Source organism: Desmodus rotundus, chromosome 7, assembly GCF_022682495.2.
Source record: "Desmodus rotundus isolate HL8 chromosome 7, HLdesRot8A.1, whole genome shotgun sequence".
In the NCBI taxonomy this organism is placed as follows: domain Eukaryota; kingdom Metazoa; phylum Chordata; class Mammalia; order Chiroptera; family Phyllostomidae; genus Desmodus; species Desmodus rotundus.
The window spans coordinates 51,874,207-51,890,410 of NC_071393.1; the positions used below are offsets into that span (position 1 = coordinate 51,874,207).

Here is a 16,204-nt window from a genome sequence, read left to right on the forward strand (position 1 = left end):
GAAAATATATTTAAAGCACATATGTAACATACAGTACACTAGAAATTATATCTTTTGCAACAGTTTAAACTTATGATGAAAATTTTCATTATAGTTGTCTATTTAATACATAATTTCTCAAAATTCTTGTAGAGAATACATGAGCAAAATTATTGAAGACTGCTGCACTAGACTGTAAACTACTAGAGGGCAGGCACTTTCCCCTCATTGTGTTTTCTTATTAAATCCCAACTCCTTGCACAGTGTCTAATAAATACGCCTTTAGCATTCAGTATGTATTTTTATGGCGTAGTATTTCCTAACCTGCTATTTCATCCTAAGTGAGTTACTTGAGCTATGGAGGCTTGTTTGCTTATTTCTCATAGGTAATATATCTTTTTACACAACAGATACGATATGAAGTTCAGCTGAGATTATGTATGTGAAAGTAATTTAGAGAGCAAAAAGGAACATTATGAATAGATTTTATGTTAAAGAAAATGACAAACAGAAAAGTATTGGTAATAAGTATTAGTAAAAGCAAGGGTCATAGGAAAAAGAACAAATTAGGAGTAGTGACACGTCCTGATTTTGAAACTTAATACAAACTAATGCTAATCAAACAGTGTGATACTTGCATCACAATAGACATATCTATCAGTGGAATAGAATTTAGATTCCAGAAATAAATCTATACATGTATGGTCAACTGATTTTCTTTTTTTTTTTTAAGTATATTTTCTTGATTATACTATTACATTTGTTCCATATTTTCCCGTTTGCCCCCTCTATCTGGTACCCCCAAGCCTCCAGCAGTTCCGCTCCTTAGTTCATGGCGTGGGTCATACATATAAGTTCTTTGACTTCTCCATTTCCTATACTACTTTAACATCCCCCTGTCTGTTTTGCTACCTACCATTTATGCTTATTATTCCCTGTACCTTTTTCCCCATTCTCCCTCCTCCCCCTCCCCTTTCCTCCACGTTCCTTCCTTCCCCTCCCCAACCCTCCATTTGATCTCCATTTCTGTGATACTGTTCCTGTTTTAGTTGTTAGCTTAATTTGTTTTGGGTTTTTTAGATTCAGTTGTTGATAGTTGTGAATTTGTTGTCATTTTACTGTTCATAGTCTTTATCATCTTCTTTTTCTTAAGTAAGTCCCTTTAACATTTCATACAATAAGAGCGTGGTGATGGTGAACTCTTTTAGCTTTACCATGTCTGGGAAGCACTTTATCTGCCCTTCAATTCTAAATGATAGCTTTGCTGGATACAGTAATCTAGGTTGTAGGTCCTTGCTTTTCATCACTTTGAATACTTCTTGCCAATCCCTTCTTGCCTGCAAGTTTTCTTTTGAGAAATCAGCTGATAGTCTTATGGGAACACCTTTTTAGGTAACTCTCTCCTTTTCTCTTGCTTCCTTTAAGATTCTCTCATTATCTTTAATCTTTAGCATTTTAATTACGATGTGTCTTGGTGTGACCCTCTTTGGGTCCACCTTGTTTGGGACTCTCTGAGCTTCCTAGACTTATATGTCTATTTTCTTCACCAAGTTGGGTAAGTTTTCTCTCATTTTTTTTCAAATAAGTTTTCTAAATTTCTTGGTCTCCCTCTTCTTCTTCTGACACACCTATGATTTGGATGTTGTAACATTTAAAGTTGTCCCACAGGTTCCTAAGCCTGTCCTCATTTTTTTGAATTCTTGTTTCTTCCTTTTGTTCTGGTTGAATCTTTTTTATTTTTGTTCCAAATCATTGACTTGAATCCCAACTTCCTTCCCTTCACTGTTGATTCCCTGTATATTTTTCTTTGTTTCACTTCAGGTATGGCCTTCACTTCTTCCTTTATTTTGTGGCCGTACTCAGTCATTTCTGTGAGCATCCTGATCACCAGTGTTTTGAACTGTGCATCTAATAGGGTTGCTATCTCCATGTCACTTAGTTCTCTTTCTGGAATATGGGTCTGGTCTTTCATTTGGGCCATATTTCTTTGTCTGCTCAACTTGGCAGCTTCCCTGTGTTTCTTTCTGTGTATTAGGTAGAGCTCCTTTGACTCCTCACGTTGACATACCTGTTAGTTGTAAGGGGCAGAGCCTTCGGTATTCACCAAGGCAAAGCAACCCACTTCACCGCTTTGTGGCACTGTATGTGAAGGAGGGGTCAGAGAGCAATGCTGAGCAATGCTTGCTCAGCTGTCACCCCATTTCTAGTCACTTTATCCCTCTTCCTGTAAGAGACTGGTGCCCTTCTAGCTGCTGCCATAGTGTTCATTCCCATAATGTGTGGGTTTGTACATGTTCTAGGACCCTATGGGCCCTTTATACAGACTATCCTAAGAGACCAGCAGTTTCTTCCACCACCCCAACCCCCGCTGGTTTTTACAGCCAGAGGTTATGAAGCTTTCTTTTTCTGGTGCACGATATAGCCCAGGGCTGGGATCACTTGCTCCCCAGTTGTTCCCTTCTCGTTTTTTATCCATGGCAAGTGAATATGGGACTGCCCTTTCCACCGGCCACCACCACTGCTGCCTCCCCATCTTGCCAAGCCACACCGCATCCTGTCTGCCCCAGCTCTCTGTCCCCTCCCCTCCTATCCCTCTGATTGCATGTTTCTTCTTTAAATCCTAGGTTGTCAAAATTCCATACAGTTCAATTTTCTGGCTGTTCTGGTTGTTTTTTGTTTTTAGATTGGTTGTTATCCTTCTTTTGGTTGTGCAGGGGGTGAAGCATGTCTACCTACACTTCCATCTTTGCCAGACTCCCAACTGTGTACTCAACTGATTTTCAATAAAGATGTCAAAACCATCCAGTGGAGAAAGAATATTCTTTTCACAAATGGAGCTGGAACAACTGCATAGCCACATGCAAAAGAACAAAGTTGGACTCTTGCCTCACACTATGTACAAAAAATAAACTCAAAGTGGATCAAAGACATAAATTAAGAGCTAAAGCTATAAAACTCATAGAAGGTAAACAGTGGTAAATCTTCATGACCTTAAATTTGGCAAGGGATTTTCTTTTCAGCTTTTTTGAAGTATAATTTACAAATAACAGGAATTTATAGATATGATACTAAAAATATGAGCAACAATAGAAAAAAATCAATAAGTTGGACTTCATTAAAATTTAAACTTTTTTGCTTCCAAAGACATTATCAACAAAGTGAAAAGACCACCCATAGAATTGGAGAAAATAGTTGCAAATCACTTACATCTAAAATATGTAAAGAACTTATAATAAATCATAATTAGAAGACAACGCAATTTTAAAAATGGCCAAAGGACCTGAAACAAACATGTCTCCAAAAATACTTACATGGAAAAATGCCTGTCGTTATTATGTGTAAGAGAGATGCAAATGAAAACCACTGTGTGACACCACTCAGTAGGATGGGAAGAATCGAGAAATCAGTCTACAGTAATAACAGCTGTAGACTAGGATTTAAAGCAATCTGAACCCTCATACACTGCCATTCGGAATGTGAAATAATGAAGGTACAGTGAAAAGCAATCGGAGAGCTCATCAAACAGCAGAACACTGCATTAGCTTAGGTCAAGAACTTCCACTATTAAGTATATAGTGGAAGTGAAATACTTCTCCAAGAGAAGTGAAAGTGTATGTCCCCACAAAAAAACTTCCTCATGGATAATAGCCAAAACATGAAAACATCCCAGATTCTTTCAGTGGATGGGCGGATAAACAAAGTATGGCATATCCATACTTTGACAGTGTTGTAACAGTGTTTTTCAGCCATGAAAAGGAATGAGGTACTGACGTATGCTACAATGTGGATGTACTTAGAAAACATCAAGCTAACTGAAAGAAACCAGTCACAAAGCGTATGTTTATAGTCCATTTCTATGAAATATCCACAATAGGGGTGTGTGTGTGTGAATATATAGAAAGTAAGCTATTGGTTGCTTAGGGCTAGTTGTGGGGAATAAGGAATGGTTGGGGTATGACAGCTAAAGGGTATAGGGTTTCTTTCTGAAGTGATGAAAATGTTCTAAAATTGATTGTGGTGATGACTGCACTTATTTGTGAATATACTAAATTCCATTAAGTTTTACAGTGGGAACTTTCACTTCAGGGAAGATCAAGTACACAGACTCTCCCTATTCTTCACACTAAGTATGACAAAATCCCTGGACATCACATAGAAAACAAGCATAAGAAGACTGAAAGGTGGAGAGAAGACAGACCACCTAGGGACTTTAGAACCAAGAAATGACAAGATTATGGGTTTCAGGTTTTGTTTTTTGCCTTATATATAGCCCAGACGTGGAGCTGGAAAAGCCAATAATCTAGAAACATGAACGAGCACAGGAAAAAAAAGCCAATAAAACACTCTTTCTAACCAAAGGACCAGGAAAGGAACAGCAAGGAAAGCAAAGAACATTTAGACAGCAACTGCTCTACTCCAGCCAAACACCACAGAAAATACTGTGACCACCCCATCCTCACCTCTGACAACTAAAGCCAGTTAGGGGGCCTAGACTTCTACCCTCACAAGACTATAATGAGGCATCCCCAGGTCTGTACCAGAGCAGTATCAGACAATGTCAGAGAAGAGCAAGACAAGACTTTCATCTTTGCCAACTAGTAACAAGTCCCATCCACTACTCTCAAAACAGTATCGATGGAGTCTACAGGAGGAACCTAGAATTTCACCTCCACCCAGTAATAATTAGGTGCCCCTGCTTCTCTCCACTGGGTTAGGTCAGAGGGGACAGAGTGGAGAATGAGACCTTTCACTGTCACCCACCAGGAATGAAAGCACCCCCACCTCAATGTTAGTAGACCCCACATAGGAAGCCAGAACTCCTACCTCCACTTAGCAGTAATAAGGACCACCTCTGCCCAGGTATCACCATAGGTTAAGTAGGGAACATATATTTCTACCTCCACCTGTCAGTACTGAGGCAGCACTGCCCCTGCCTCTCTGACGGAGCTGTCACAAAACAAGAAGCTAAAGCAGAAGGTTTAAATAAATAAGGTTTAAATAAGATGTGTTATAGTCTCATAACATAATATCAAATGTTCAGGCTTCAATCAGAAATTGTACAAACAACCAGAAAGGTCTCAAACTGAATGAAAAGACAATAGATGCAAACACCAAGATGACAAAGATTTTAAATTGACATGCTAGAAATGCTTCAACAATTAGGACCACAGTTGAAATGAATGAGAAATGGAAGATACAAAGAAGAACTAAATGGAAATTTTAGAACTGGAAATAAAGTAACAAGTACGAAGGTCAGGAGATGGACATGTGTGAAGAATATTCAGGTGGACATAGGTGTACAGAGGAAAGTATCAGTAAACTGGGAGATGGAATAGTGAAGACTAATCTGAACAGCAGAAAGAGAATAGACTTAAAGATCATGAGACCTGTGAGGCTGTGACAAAAGATCTAGCGTTCCTGTTTTCTGATTTCGGAGTCCTAGAAGGAGAGGAGAAAGAGGTTCGGTCTGAAAAATCACTTGAAGAAATAATGTTGAAAACTTCAAGTTTGACAATAGGAATAAAGCTAATAAAGGTACAGATCAAAGAAGCTGGTAGAAACACATATAGGATAAATCAAAAGAAATCCATATTAAAATACATCATAATTAAACTTACAAAATCTACAGACAAAAAATATCTCAAAGGCATACAGAGAAAAATTGTACCTTATCTATAAGTGGAAAACAATTAAAATGGTAGTGAAATTCTCATCAGAAACGAGGGGAGCTAGAGGAAGTGACATAAGTGTTTTTCAAGGGCTGGGGAAAAATACCTGCAAACCCAGTATTCTCTACCTAGTGAAGGAATTAATCAAAACATTCTCACATGGATAACTTACAGAATTTGTAAGATGTCCAGCAGACCTACCCTAAAAGAATCACTAAAAGGGGTTCTGAACAGAAAGGAATTGATAAAATGAACCTTGGAACATTAGAAAGAAAGAGCATGGCAAGAAAAAATATGGAAAAACACACTAGGGTTCTTTTGAGGTTTCTTAATTATGTTTGGTGGTGGTTGGTACAAAAATTATTTTATCATCTGGTATGTTCTAAATGTATTGCCATTAAAATATTCACGGCAATTATATTACAAAAAGGGAAAGTGTAGGGCCACAAAGTCTGGTAGGGTTCCTGTATTTCACTCACACTGGTAAATGACAACAACATCAGTAATCTATGATGTCATGTACATCTCATACCAAGAGCAACCACTAACAGACATACATCCCAAAAGATATGCTCAAAAAATCATAAATAAAAGTGGAATTCTACAACACTTAAGTAATTCATAGGAGGCAAGAAAAATAAAACAGAGAAAAAAAACCTGAAAATAAAGAGAAAACAGAAAATTAAAAGGCAGGCTTTTAAGCCCTGACATATCAGTCATTGCTAAATATGTCTGAATATACTGAAAAATTGGCAGACTGGATTAAAAACATGACCCACATATGCTATATAAAAGAAACTCCCTTCAAATATAACAATATAGGCAGATAGAAAGCAAAAGGATGAAAAAAGTTTCATTTTATAGCATTCTTGAAATGACAGTTCTGGTGGTAAAGAACAGATTAGGGACTGCCAGGGCTGAAGGAGGAGGGGCAGTAGGAGAGAACTGGGCGTGGCTCATGTAACAGGGCGGCAGGAGGGATCCTTGCGGTGATGAAGATTTTCCCTCTATTAACCTGATCAGTGTCAGCATCCTGCTTGTGATGCAGCTTTTCACAGCGGGAATCGGGGACAGGGGCACATGGGATCTCTTTTTATTATTTCCTAAAACTTCAGGTGAATTTTCCACTCTCTCCAGATAAAGTTTATTTAAAAAAACAGATCAGCAAGTGTTACAGAGGTGTGTGCCATCAAAGGGACATTAAACTGAGACTCCTCTTTTACTTAATCAGATATGTGACTATAAGATCACTTTGTCACTCAAACAAAACAGAACCAAACAGCTACACTAAGATACTGTTTTCACCTATCAGGTTAGCAAAGATGACACAGTTTGAGAGTGTATTTGAGAGGGTGTGAGGGAAACAGGTATCTCATACACTAGTGGTGCCACGTGTGAAGAGCAGTTTGGGCAGCAGGTTTCAAAACTGAAAGTGCACATGCCCTCTGACTGACAGTTCCACTTGGGAGCACTGATCCTGCAGATCAGCTTTCACAAGTACAACATGACATGTGTCCAGTGTTACTCACTGTAGCCTTGACTGTAAGAGCAAAAGACTGGAAAGCCAGCCTAAATATACTTCAAGTAGGGGACCACTTCAATTATTTCAAGAAAATGAACTTCTGGACTTTTGGTCAAGATGGAGACGTAGGTTAACACAGCTCACAGCTTACTCAACCACATCAAAGTTAATATCTAAACTATAGAACCATCATTCAGAACCATCAGAAATTGAGCTGAATGGAAGTCCTACAAATACAAAATTAAAGAAGAAACTACAGCATGACTGGTAGTAGGGGCAGAAACACAGTACAGGCTGGCCCCACCCACGTGTAGAGGATAAAAATCAGGAGGGACATCTTGGGAGCCCCCCAGCCCAAGGCTCCAGTTCCAGAAAAAGAACTTGCCGTTACTTCTGGCTGTAAAAACCAGCAGGGATAGAGGCGGTGGAAGACAGAAACTGCTGGACTCCCTGACAGTTGCTCTTAAAGGTCCCATACCCAGACTTACTCAGACTTACTACCTCTGAGCTCCAGCAAGGGGGCAGCAGATTGAACGGCATCAGAGACATACACGGAAGTAAATTGTCTGCCATCACGGCAATAGCTGGGGGCCAGCTTTCTCCCAGAAAGAAATGCTATCAGCAGCCCATATTCCTTTTCTGAGCCCTTGCCCCACAGAGCTGCAGAGCCAGCAGTCGGGCGCTAAATCTGAGACTCCATCAACCTGGCTTGCACTGTTTGCCCCACCCTGGTGATTCCCTGAGGTCTGCCCCTCCCAACTTTCACTCCACTCAAGGTTTTTCCAGTGGCTTTTCATACAAATGGCTCATCTTGGCCCATGCTTCAGATTTTCCTAAATCATCTCAAACAAGAAGCATTGGCAAACTCGGTACCTATTGCTAAGTTGACTCATGCCTGGGCTTGGTTCACTATCGGCAGCTGGCCTTGGTTCGCAGCTTGGCCTCTCCTGGGTACCTCCAAGCCCAGCAGAAGTAGCAGCCATCCACAGATCACTTTGTAGCTTATGCTGTGTGACCCCTGACAGAACACAGGTGGTGGCTGACCTTGAACATGCCAACAGCAATCAAGGCTCAGCTACAACAGGAGGGTGTACACAACCCACATAGTGGGTGTACCTCGAGTTAGGTTGGGTAATAGGGGTGGCTGTGCCATTGGACCCTACAGGACATTTACTACATTAGACCACTCTACCAAGCCCAGGAGACATAGCAGTTCTGCCTAACACATAGAAGCAAACCCAGGGAGGCTGCCAAAATGAGGAGACAAAGAAACATGGCCCAAATGAAAGAACAGAACAAAATTCCAGAAAAAGACTAAACAAAATGGCAACAAGCAAGCTACTAGATACAGAGTTCAAAACACTGGTTATAAGGGTGCTCAGTGAACTTAGTGAGAACTTCAACAGCATAAAAGAGGGCATGGAAACCATAAGAAAGAACCAGTCAGAACTGAAAGATACACTAATTAAAATAAAGAACAATTTACAGGGAATCAGCAGTAGAGTGGATGAAGCTGAGAATCAAATCAGTGATTTGGAGTACAAGGAACCAAAAAACACCAAAGTAAAACAGCAAGAAGAAAGAATCCAAGAAAAGTGAAGATAGTGTAAGGAGCCTCTGGGACAACTTCAAGCATACCACATTCACATCATGGGGGTGCTGGAAGGAGGAGAGAGCAAGCAATTGGAAACCTATTTGAAAAATAATGACAGAAACCTCTAACTTGATAATGGAAATAGACATACAAGCACGGGAAGCGCAGAGGGTCCCAAAGAGTCCCGCACCAAGATACATCATAATTAGAATGCGAAAGGTTAAAGACAGAGAGAATCTTAAAAGCAGTAAGAGAAAAGCAGTTTGTTACCTACCAAGGAGCCCCCATAAGACTCAGCTGATTTCTCAAAGGAAATTTTGCAGGCTAGAAGGGATTGGCAAGAAATATTCAAAGTCATGAAAAGCAAGGACCTACAACCAAGGTACCCAGCAAAGCTATCATTTTGAATGGAAGGGCAGATAAAGAGCTTCCCAGACGAGAAAAAGCTGAAGGAGTACATCACCACTAAACCAGCATTATATGAAATGTTAAAGGATCTTCTAGAAGAAGTAGAAAATCAAAATTACTAAAAATAAAATGGCAACAAGCACATATCTGTCAACAATTGAATTTATACAATAAAGTAAAGAAGCAGAACAGAAACAATCATAAATACAGAGACCATTTTGATGGTTGTCAGATAGGAGGAGGGGGTTGGAGGTATGGGTGAAATAGGTGATGTGATTGAGGAGTAGAAATTGGTAGTTACAGAGTAGTCACGGGGATGGATGTAAAGCCTAGGAAATAGAGTAGCCAAAGAATACATATGCGTGACCATGGACGCGGACAACAATGTGGGCATTGCCTGGGTGAGTGGGGTCAGGGGCCTAGTTGGTGCAGGGCACATGGGGAAAAAGTGGGACAGCCTTAGTCGCATAATAAATAAGACATAATTTTAAAATGATAATGAACTTCTGTAAAGCCATAAAAACAAAAATGAGGAAGCTCTTACTAATAAGTACGTTTCAAAGTATTTTAAGTGCAAAAAAGCAAGGTTCAGAATATTGTACATGCACTCTGTGTGTGTATAAATACACATACATATAAAGAATTTCATTGTGTATACAGAGAACATTTTTGGAAGGATACTTAAGAAATTGATTTTTGGTAGAGCTGAGTAGCCAAAGACAAGAGATATGGAAGCAACATTTTTGGTATATCTGTTGAATTGTTAATTATATAAATTTATTACTGAGTCAAAAAAATTTTTTTAAAGATTATGATTTAATCAATCTCATAGTAAATGCTTAAAAACTAATTTGTTATTCATATGTTCACTCATTAGTAACTGGTAGTGATGGTTAAAAGACATGGCCATGTGGTATGGAGATTCGTTTTTATAATTCTCTACTTTATCAAATATTCAGATTTTATTATTAAAAACATGTCTAAGTGGTTTCTTTGAATGGAGAGATATAAGCAATGTTTTCATTTTTTTCCATTATTTCTTTACTTTTCTACAAAGAAACGAGTTGTTTGCTTCTGTGCATCACAGATGTCCGGGGAATATCATTCAATGCAACAACCTTGATACTAGCATGTATTGTATTTATAATCAGAGAAAAAGATTTTTAAAAATCTTTGCACAGATTGAATTATAGTTTAAAACATTTGAAGTGTACTTAATTTTTGCATTTTAATATTTTTCTTCTGGGCTATATGATAGGTACTAGTGATTAGGAAGGCAGTTTTGATGAGTAAGTACGACACGCCTAATTAACCATTTTATTAAAGTGTCATTACTGTTTTAACTTCTCCCAGAATCATTTCCAGTCTTGATTTTTGCTACTTGATTCTTACTCTCTGGCCTTGGTGTCCCCCACAGCCTTTACAATTTATATTAGCACCTGGCAGCCTAACTAAAAGTGCAGAGTGCACAGCAGTTCATTGCTTTTCCAATTAACTCCTATTAATTACGGGCCCTCAAATACTTAAGAAAAAATACGAGAGTGAACAGAGCAAGTCTGATAATTCTTGTTCAAGCATTGGTTTATAACATACAAAAGACTTTTGTTCCCCATGTTTTCACAAAGTGAAAAATTTGAGCGTCCTTCACTAGTGAGTTTTGAATTCTCTTTAGTTGATTAACATTGTGTCTCTTCATTGCTTCTAGGTCAACCTTACAAACCACTGTGGTTTTATGGGAGGACTACAAAAAAACAAAAGCACTGGATTGACCACACCATATTTTGCTACCTCTACAGTGGAAGTAATATTTCATGTATCAACAAGAATGCCTTCTGATTCGGATGACTCTTTGACCAAAAAAGTAAGAGTTGAGAGAAAAATGCTTAGTTAAAATCCTAGTATTTAAGAAAATTAATACATAAAATATGTATGTAATCTAACTGATCAAACGCTAATTCTGAGCACTGTACTATTCACCTAATACCATCTTCAGAAACAGTATCATTGTAGAGCAGACTCTGTTTTCTTTAATGATATGAAGGTTATAGTCTCAACAAAAGATTTGCCATCAAGGAAGTGGAGATACGAAAAACTGAAAATTTTGTGTATACAAAGTGGTGAAATTATATTTCAAGTCCCTTTGCTTGTGGAAAGATACATTTATATTGATTAAGAGGGGGAGTAAATTATTACAAAGCACTTAAAATATAGCATGCTTTATCATAAACTTTAACTAAAAATACTATAGCAGATAAATAAGCCATAATTAATTGAAATAAATATTACTTCCTTAGAATTTATGAGAGAGAGAGTAGAGTGGTTTTGATGGCCCACGTGTTTTGAAACCCATGCCACCATTTTGCTGTAGCTGGCACTGTCATTCGAAAGTAATTTTAGTGACCACAAAGATACCTCAGCGTATAGGTGTATGTACTTTGTTTTGTTAGGAAGAAACACTTTTAAAAGTAAAACGTCGTCCAACATTTCTTTTCTTTGCCTTCTCCACTTCCTCCTTCTTTTCCTCCTCCTCCATTTTCAAGGACATTAAAAACTAATGCTGGCTGTAACCAACTTAATATCCATAGGTCATTTTTCTAGATACTCTGTTGCCTGTTATCAAAGCTCTGCACACTTATTAATAAGCTATGAAAATAGTGTTCACACTTTTGAAAAGGAACTGCAGAACGCCTCTCAAATATTTTAGAAGATTGGTTTAATATCCTTGATGCCCTCTGTTTACACTTTAAAATATTGTGAAAATGCCTACTCAGTGAGTAATGGTTAGTAAGATTAATGTCAGAATGCTAATTAGATTGCAATGACTAATAAAGGTGAGGTAATTGATAAAGGTAGGAAAGCATGTTCAATAACAGGTTTGCTATAGAATTTCTTGGCACATCGTTTTGAGAAGTACAAAACGACCCATGAAAACTGACCAGAAGATGGTGAGAAGTTGGATTAGAATAAAACTTCATTAAAATTTCAGTTAAGCACTTTATTCCATCAACTCATTTTAAATCTCTGTAAAGAAGCTATACCCAAATTAGAGACAATTATAATACACAAAGATAAATAATTTTAATCATTAAGAACTTGCCAGTGACTCATATTTATCATTATCATCATTTTCATGGCTCCATGGATACAACTTTTAAACCCCAGAGCAGTCTAAAATTAATAGTATATTAGATTGCAAATATAAGAGCAGAACAAAGTATATCAATTTTTTTTAGTTAAAATGCTTTTTTAAAAAAATTTTATCAGGCTATTTTTACTTCACTGTATTAAACCTGACAATTGTATGGTACATAAACTTTTATTCCTGTGACCTTTGTAAAAAATGTCAAATAAGTAAGATTTCTTGTCTCATTCAAAACATTTACTAGGGTTTATCTTTTAATGATTTAAGAAGAATCTGAAATGGATGTTTAACAATCAATTATTATAACAAAACTAATTTGGAAATGATAACACCATTTAAGAATTATTATATGGTTGAGTTCTAGTTGAAATTATACTTTTAAATGGTGAAGATTTTAAGTACTGGAATTTTGAGGGCTTAAACCTTGAACATTAAGTTTGTTTTCACATATAAGTATAGAAAGATTTTTTACTATGATAAAATATATATGCAACATAAAATTTACCATTTTAATGGTTCATTGGCATAAAGTCCCTTTACTTTTATATACCCATCACTAGTATCCTTTTCCAGAACTTTTTCATTTTCATTTAGTTCAAAATATTTTTTATTTTCTTTGAGAATCTTTAACCATGTATTATTTCAAAGTATATCGCTTAATCTCCATATATTTTGAAATTTTAAATGTCACTGCTTTCACATGTATAGTGCCTACCATATAAATATGAAGCCTTTGAAAATTGTAAATAAATGTAATAAAGCATTGTTATTTTGGAAGGTACACTTTTCTTGAATAGAAATTTAAATCAGTTTAAGTAAATTTACTCTCTCAAGGTTAGGACTTAATTGAAGCAACATTTCACTAATTCAGTAGAAAGGAAAATTTTACCTGAACTCAGAATTCAGTATAAGTATTCTAAACCTTTTCATAGAAAAATTTTTTTAAATTATTTCTTTATATACTGAGTTTTCCTTTTCCCTATTCTTTATTACTCTTGTCTTTACTCTTTAGAGTGGTAGTATGTAAAATTTTTCTAAGTGACAAGCTTATATTTTAGCTCTATTATAGTATCAATTTCTTTTTAATAAAAGGTTAAATGTTTAAACTTAATCATAGAGACCAGTTGTCTTATACCAGTTCCCCTTAATAAAAAATCACTTTCTGTATTGGCATTTTTTCTCCTGAATTTAATAAATTCCACATTAGAGGTAATAAGTTGAGGCCTAGAACATGTGTCCTATTACAAATGAACAATTGGCTATCATTAGGTTGTCCCCCTTTCCTTTGTACATATATCTTTAGTGTGTTAATCCATTCAGTAGACACATTAATGAGCACTGGTTGAAGTGTAATATTGGAGGATGTAAGGCTCGTTGACCTCAGCATGGAGTTTAATACCTCTAATTAAATTAGATAGTCGACAGTCGGTATAAAGAAATAGCCATGCCTCTGGCAAACTAGAATTATTTATGACTCTGGTTCTTTGTTTTAAACTTGAAAGGAGAAAATCATTTATATCTATTTTATAGAAACTAATTTTAGTTCTCACTTTTTATTTATAATATGTGGTGATTTTGTAAATTGTCTTTAAGCATTTTATTTGCCCAGAATAAGAGGTAAATATCCTTGAACTTTTAAGTGTAACATTTTATTTCTTGTGATGAGAAGCTTTTTCAAGGCTCAAGACAGTAGTAGCAGGATTTTTACAACATAGACTATATGTTTTGAACAAATTAACTAAACATTTAGTTGAACAAAGTGTAGTCTCTCTTAGAAATATTATACCACCATATCAAAAATCCTGATATAACCCCAGTTCAAGCCGTCTGTTCTATAAATTATCTCTACCTGAGGAAGATTGATGGAAAATGGTTAAAAATAATTTCCACTTAACTGAGTTTATTCACCCCTAAAAAATCAAAAGTGCTACAAGTATTGGTATAAAGTGTTCACAGGAGCTTGTCTCATTTCCTCTGTCTCCTTGTGCTAGCCACTTGCTGATTGTCTGCTTCATAGGTAGCTGAATCATCCTTTTAGGACTTTGATGAAGATCAGGTTGAGATCACTGTAACATACTTAGTTGGACTCTCTAGTCTATCTTTCATTTCCTGGATCCCCACCCCTCCCCCCAAAGAGGAGAAAGAAGCCTTTCATTTAAGTCAGTTTCTTCTGAAATACTGTTAGTGTGATGGACAGCAGTTCATTTTCTGTTTTGAAATTTGGTAACAATAGTTTCACAAATAAATGAGCTTTATAGACCTATTTGGTCTAATTTTAAATCTATTTTTATTTATTTAGGGATAAAATTGCAATATACATTACTTTTTAAGGAACTATATGCTAAATATAGTCTGAAAAATGAATTCTAAAACAAATTTAAGGAATAACAAAATTTTCATTATTTCAGTAGGCATAGTAATTAGTAAATGTTACAGAATTATACTCATGGTTTTAGTCCCAAAATATAGAGACCTTACATAACTAATTCTACCTTAATGTCATAGACTCTGCCCTTAACCCCAATTTCTATCAATAATACTCCTGATGACAAGAATAATGGATAGGGAAACCAACCAGAAAACATAAATAGCTCAGAGTAAATTTATCTCACCACTGTGAATGGTATAATTTGGATGGTATAGAAATGGCTTCTCATTGCATGTAGAACAATATTTAAATTTCTCACTAAGGCCTTCAATACTTTACATGACTTGTCCACCTGCCTGCCCGTCCCTCTGATTTCATCTTCTGTTACTTTCTTTGTCCTTTAACATAATCTGGCCTTATCTATCATTCTAATCTGCCAGCATGTCAAGTTTATTCCCATTTCAGGAGCTATGTACTTACTGTTCTTTCCTTTTGAAATGTTCTTTCTCCACATCATAAGGCTTTCTCATCCTCATTGTTCTATCCGCAAGCTCATAGCACAGTTCCTCAGAGAGACCTTTGCAGAGCACCCTAGCTAAAGAAGCCCCCTGCACCAGTAACACTGTCACATACCGAATTTTCCTTTGCTATAGCACTTACCACTTTTAAAGTGGCATATTTAAATAAATGCAATAATTGCAGATAACTCTGTTTTTATGCTATACGCTATGTAATGATAGAAAAAAATTGCCAAATACTTTGATATTGTCTTTTTAATAGCAGTATTTATTGAGTGTCCACTCTGCCATGGTATCATGTACTAGATTCTGTACCTATTGCTTCAAGAAGGTTTTCTTAGTAATTAAAAAATTAATGCTCCACACAGGAAGTGAATGTATGAAAAACATGTGTGACTGTGTATCAAAGTATGCAGAATGTGCATGAAACTATGTTTTTTCATTATTGAGGAGTATATGATTGTATGTTTTGCTACATATTAGTGGAAGATAGGGGAAAGTGTGAGGGTTTGGAGCAGTTTCAATTTCTGCAAGTATACCCGCTATCTCCTAAAGCAACTGCCTAACCAAATCAGCTTATGTGCATTCTTCAAGTGCCATTATAGCCTAGTTTTCTTCGTTGCTTGACTTCAGGAAAGTACATTTAGAGCATTATCTATATTGTTAATTATTTATTTATTGCCTAGATATTTTACTTGGTCTCCTCTACTGGGCTGGAAGCTTTGTGAGAGCAGAGACTGTTTTCCTCACCATTGAACCTACAGTAGCTAGCACAGTGCATTTATTCAGCTCTCAGTATTTTATACTGTGTGAAAGAAGGTGCATAGGGAGAACAGAGTACAGGAGGAAAGAAGAAGGCCTTTTAGTAACTCAATGAACTGGTCTAGGTGTGTAGGATGACAAATCTGATCTAGACAACAGTAGAGGAAATAAGGAGCAAAGTACAAGAAAGGAGTATACTTTTTAAAAAATATATATTTTAAGATTTATTTTATTTTTTAGAG

At 36.6% G+C, this 16,204-nt stretch overlaps 1 protein-coding gene across 7 annotated transcripts in view; it reads left to right on the top strand.

Moving 5' to 3' along the window:
* Window positions 1-16,204, top strand: part of RALGAPA1 (Ral GTPase activating protein catalytic subunit alpha 1) — a 256,935-nt gene that overhangs the window by 174,387 nt on the left and 66,344 nt on the right. For all 7 annotated transcript variants that reach the window (XM_024551309.4, XM_071221931.1, XM_024551306.2 and 4 more), the window contains one exon: window positions 10,878-11,033. In XM_024551309.4, coding sequence (XP_024407077.2) covers window positions 10,878-11,033 — 156 coding nt within the window. The remainder of the gene's footprint in view (window positions 1-10,877; window positions 11,034-16,204) is intronic.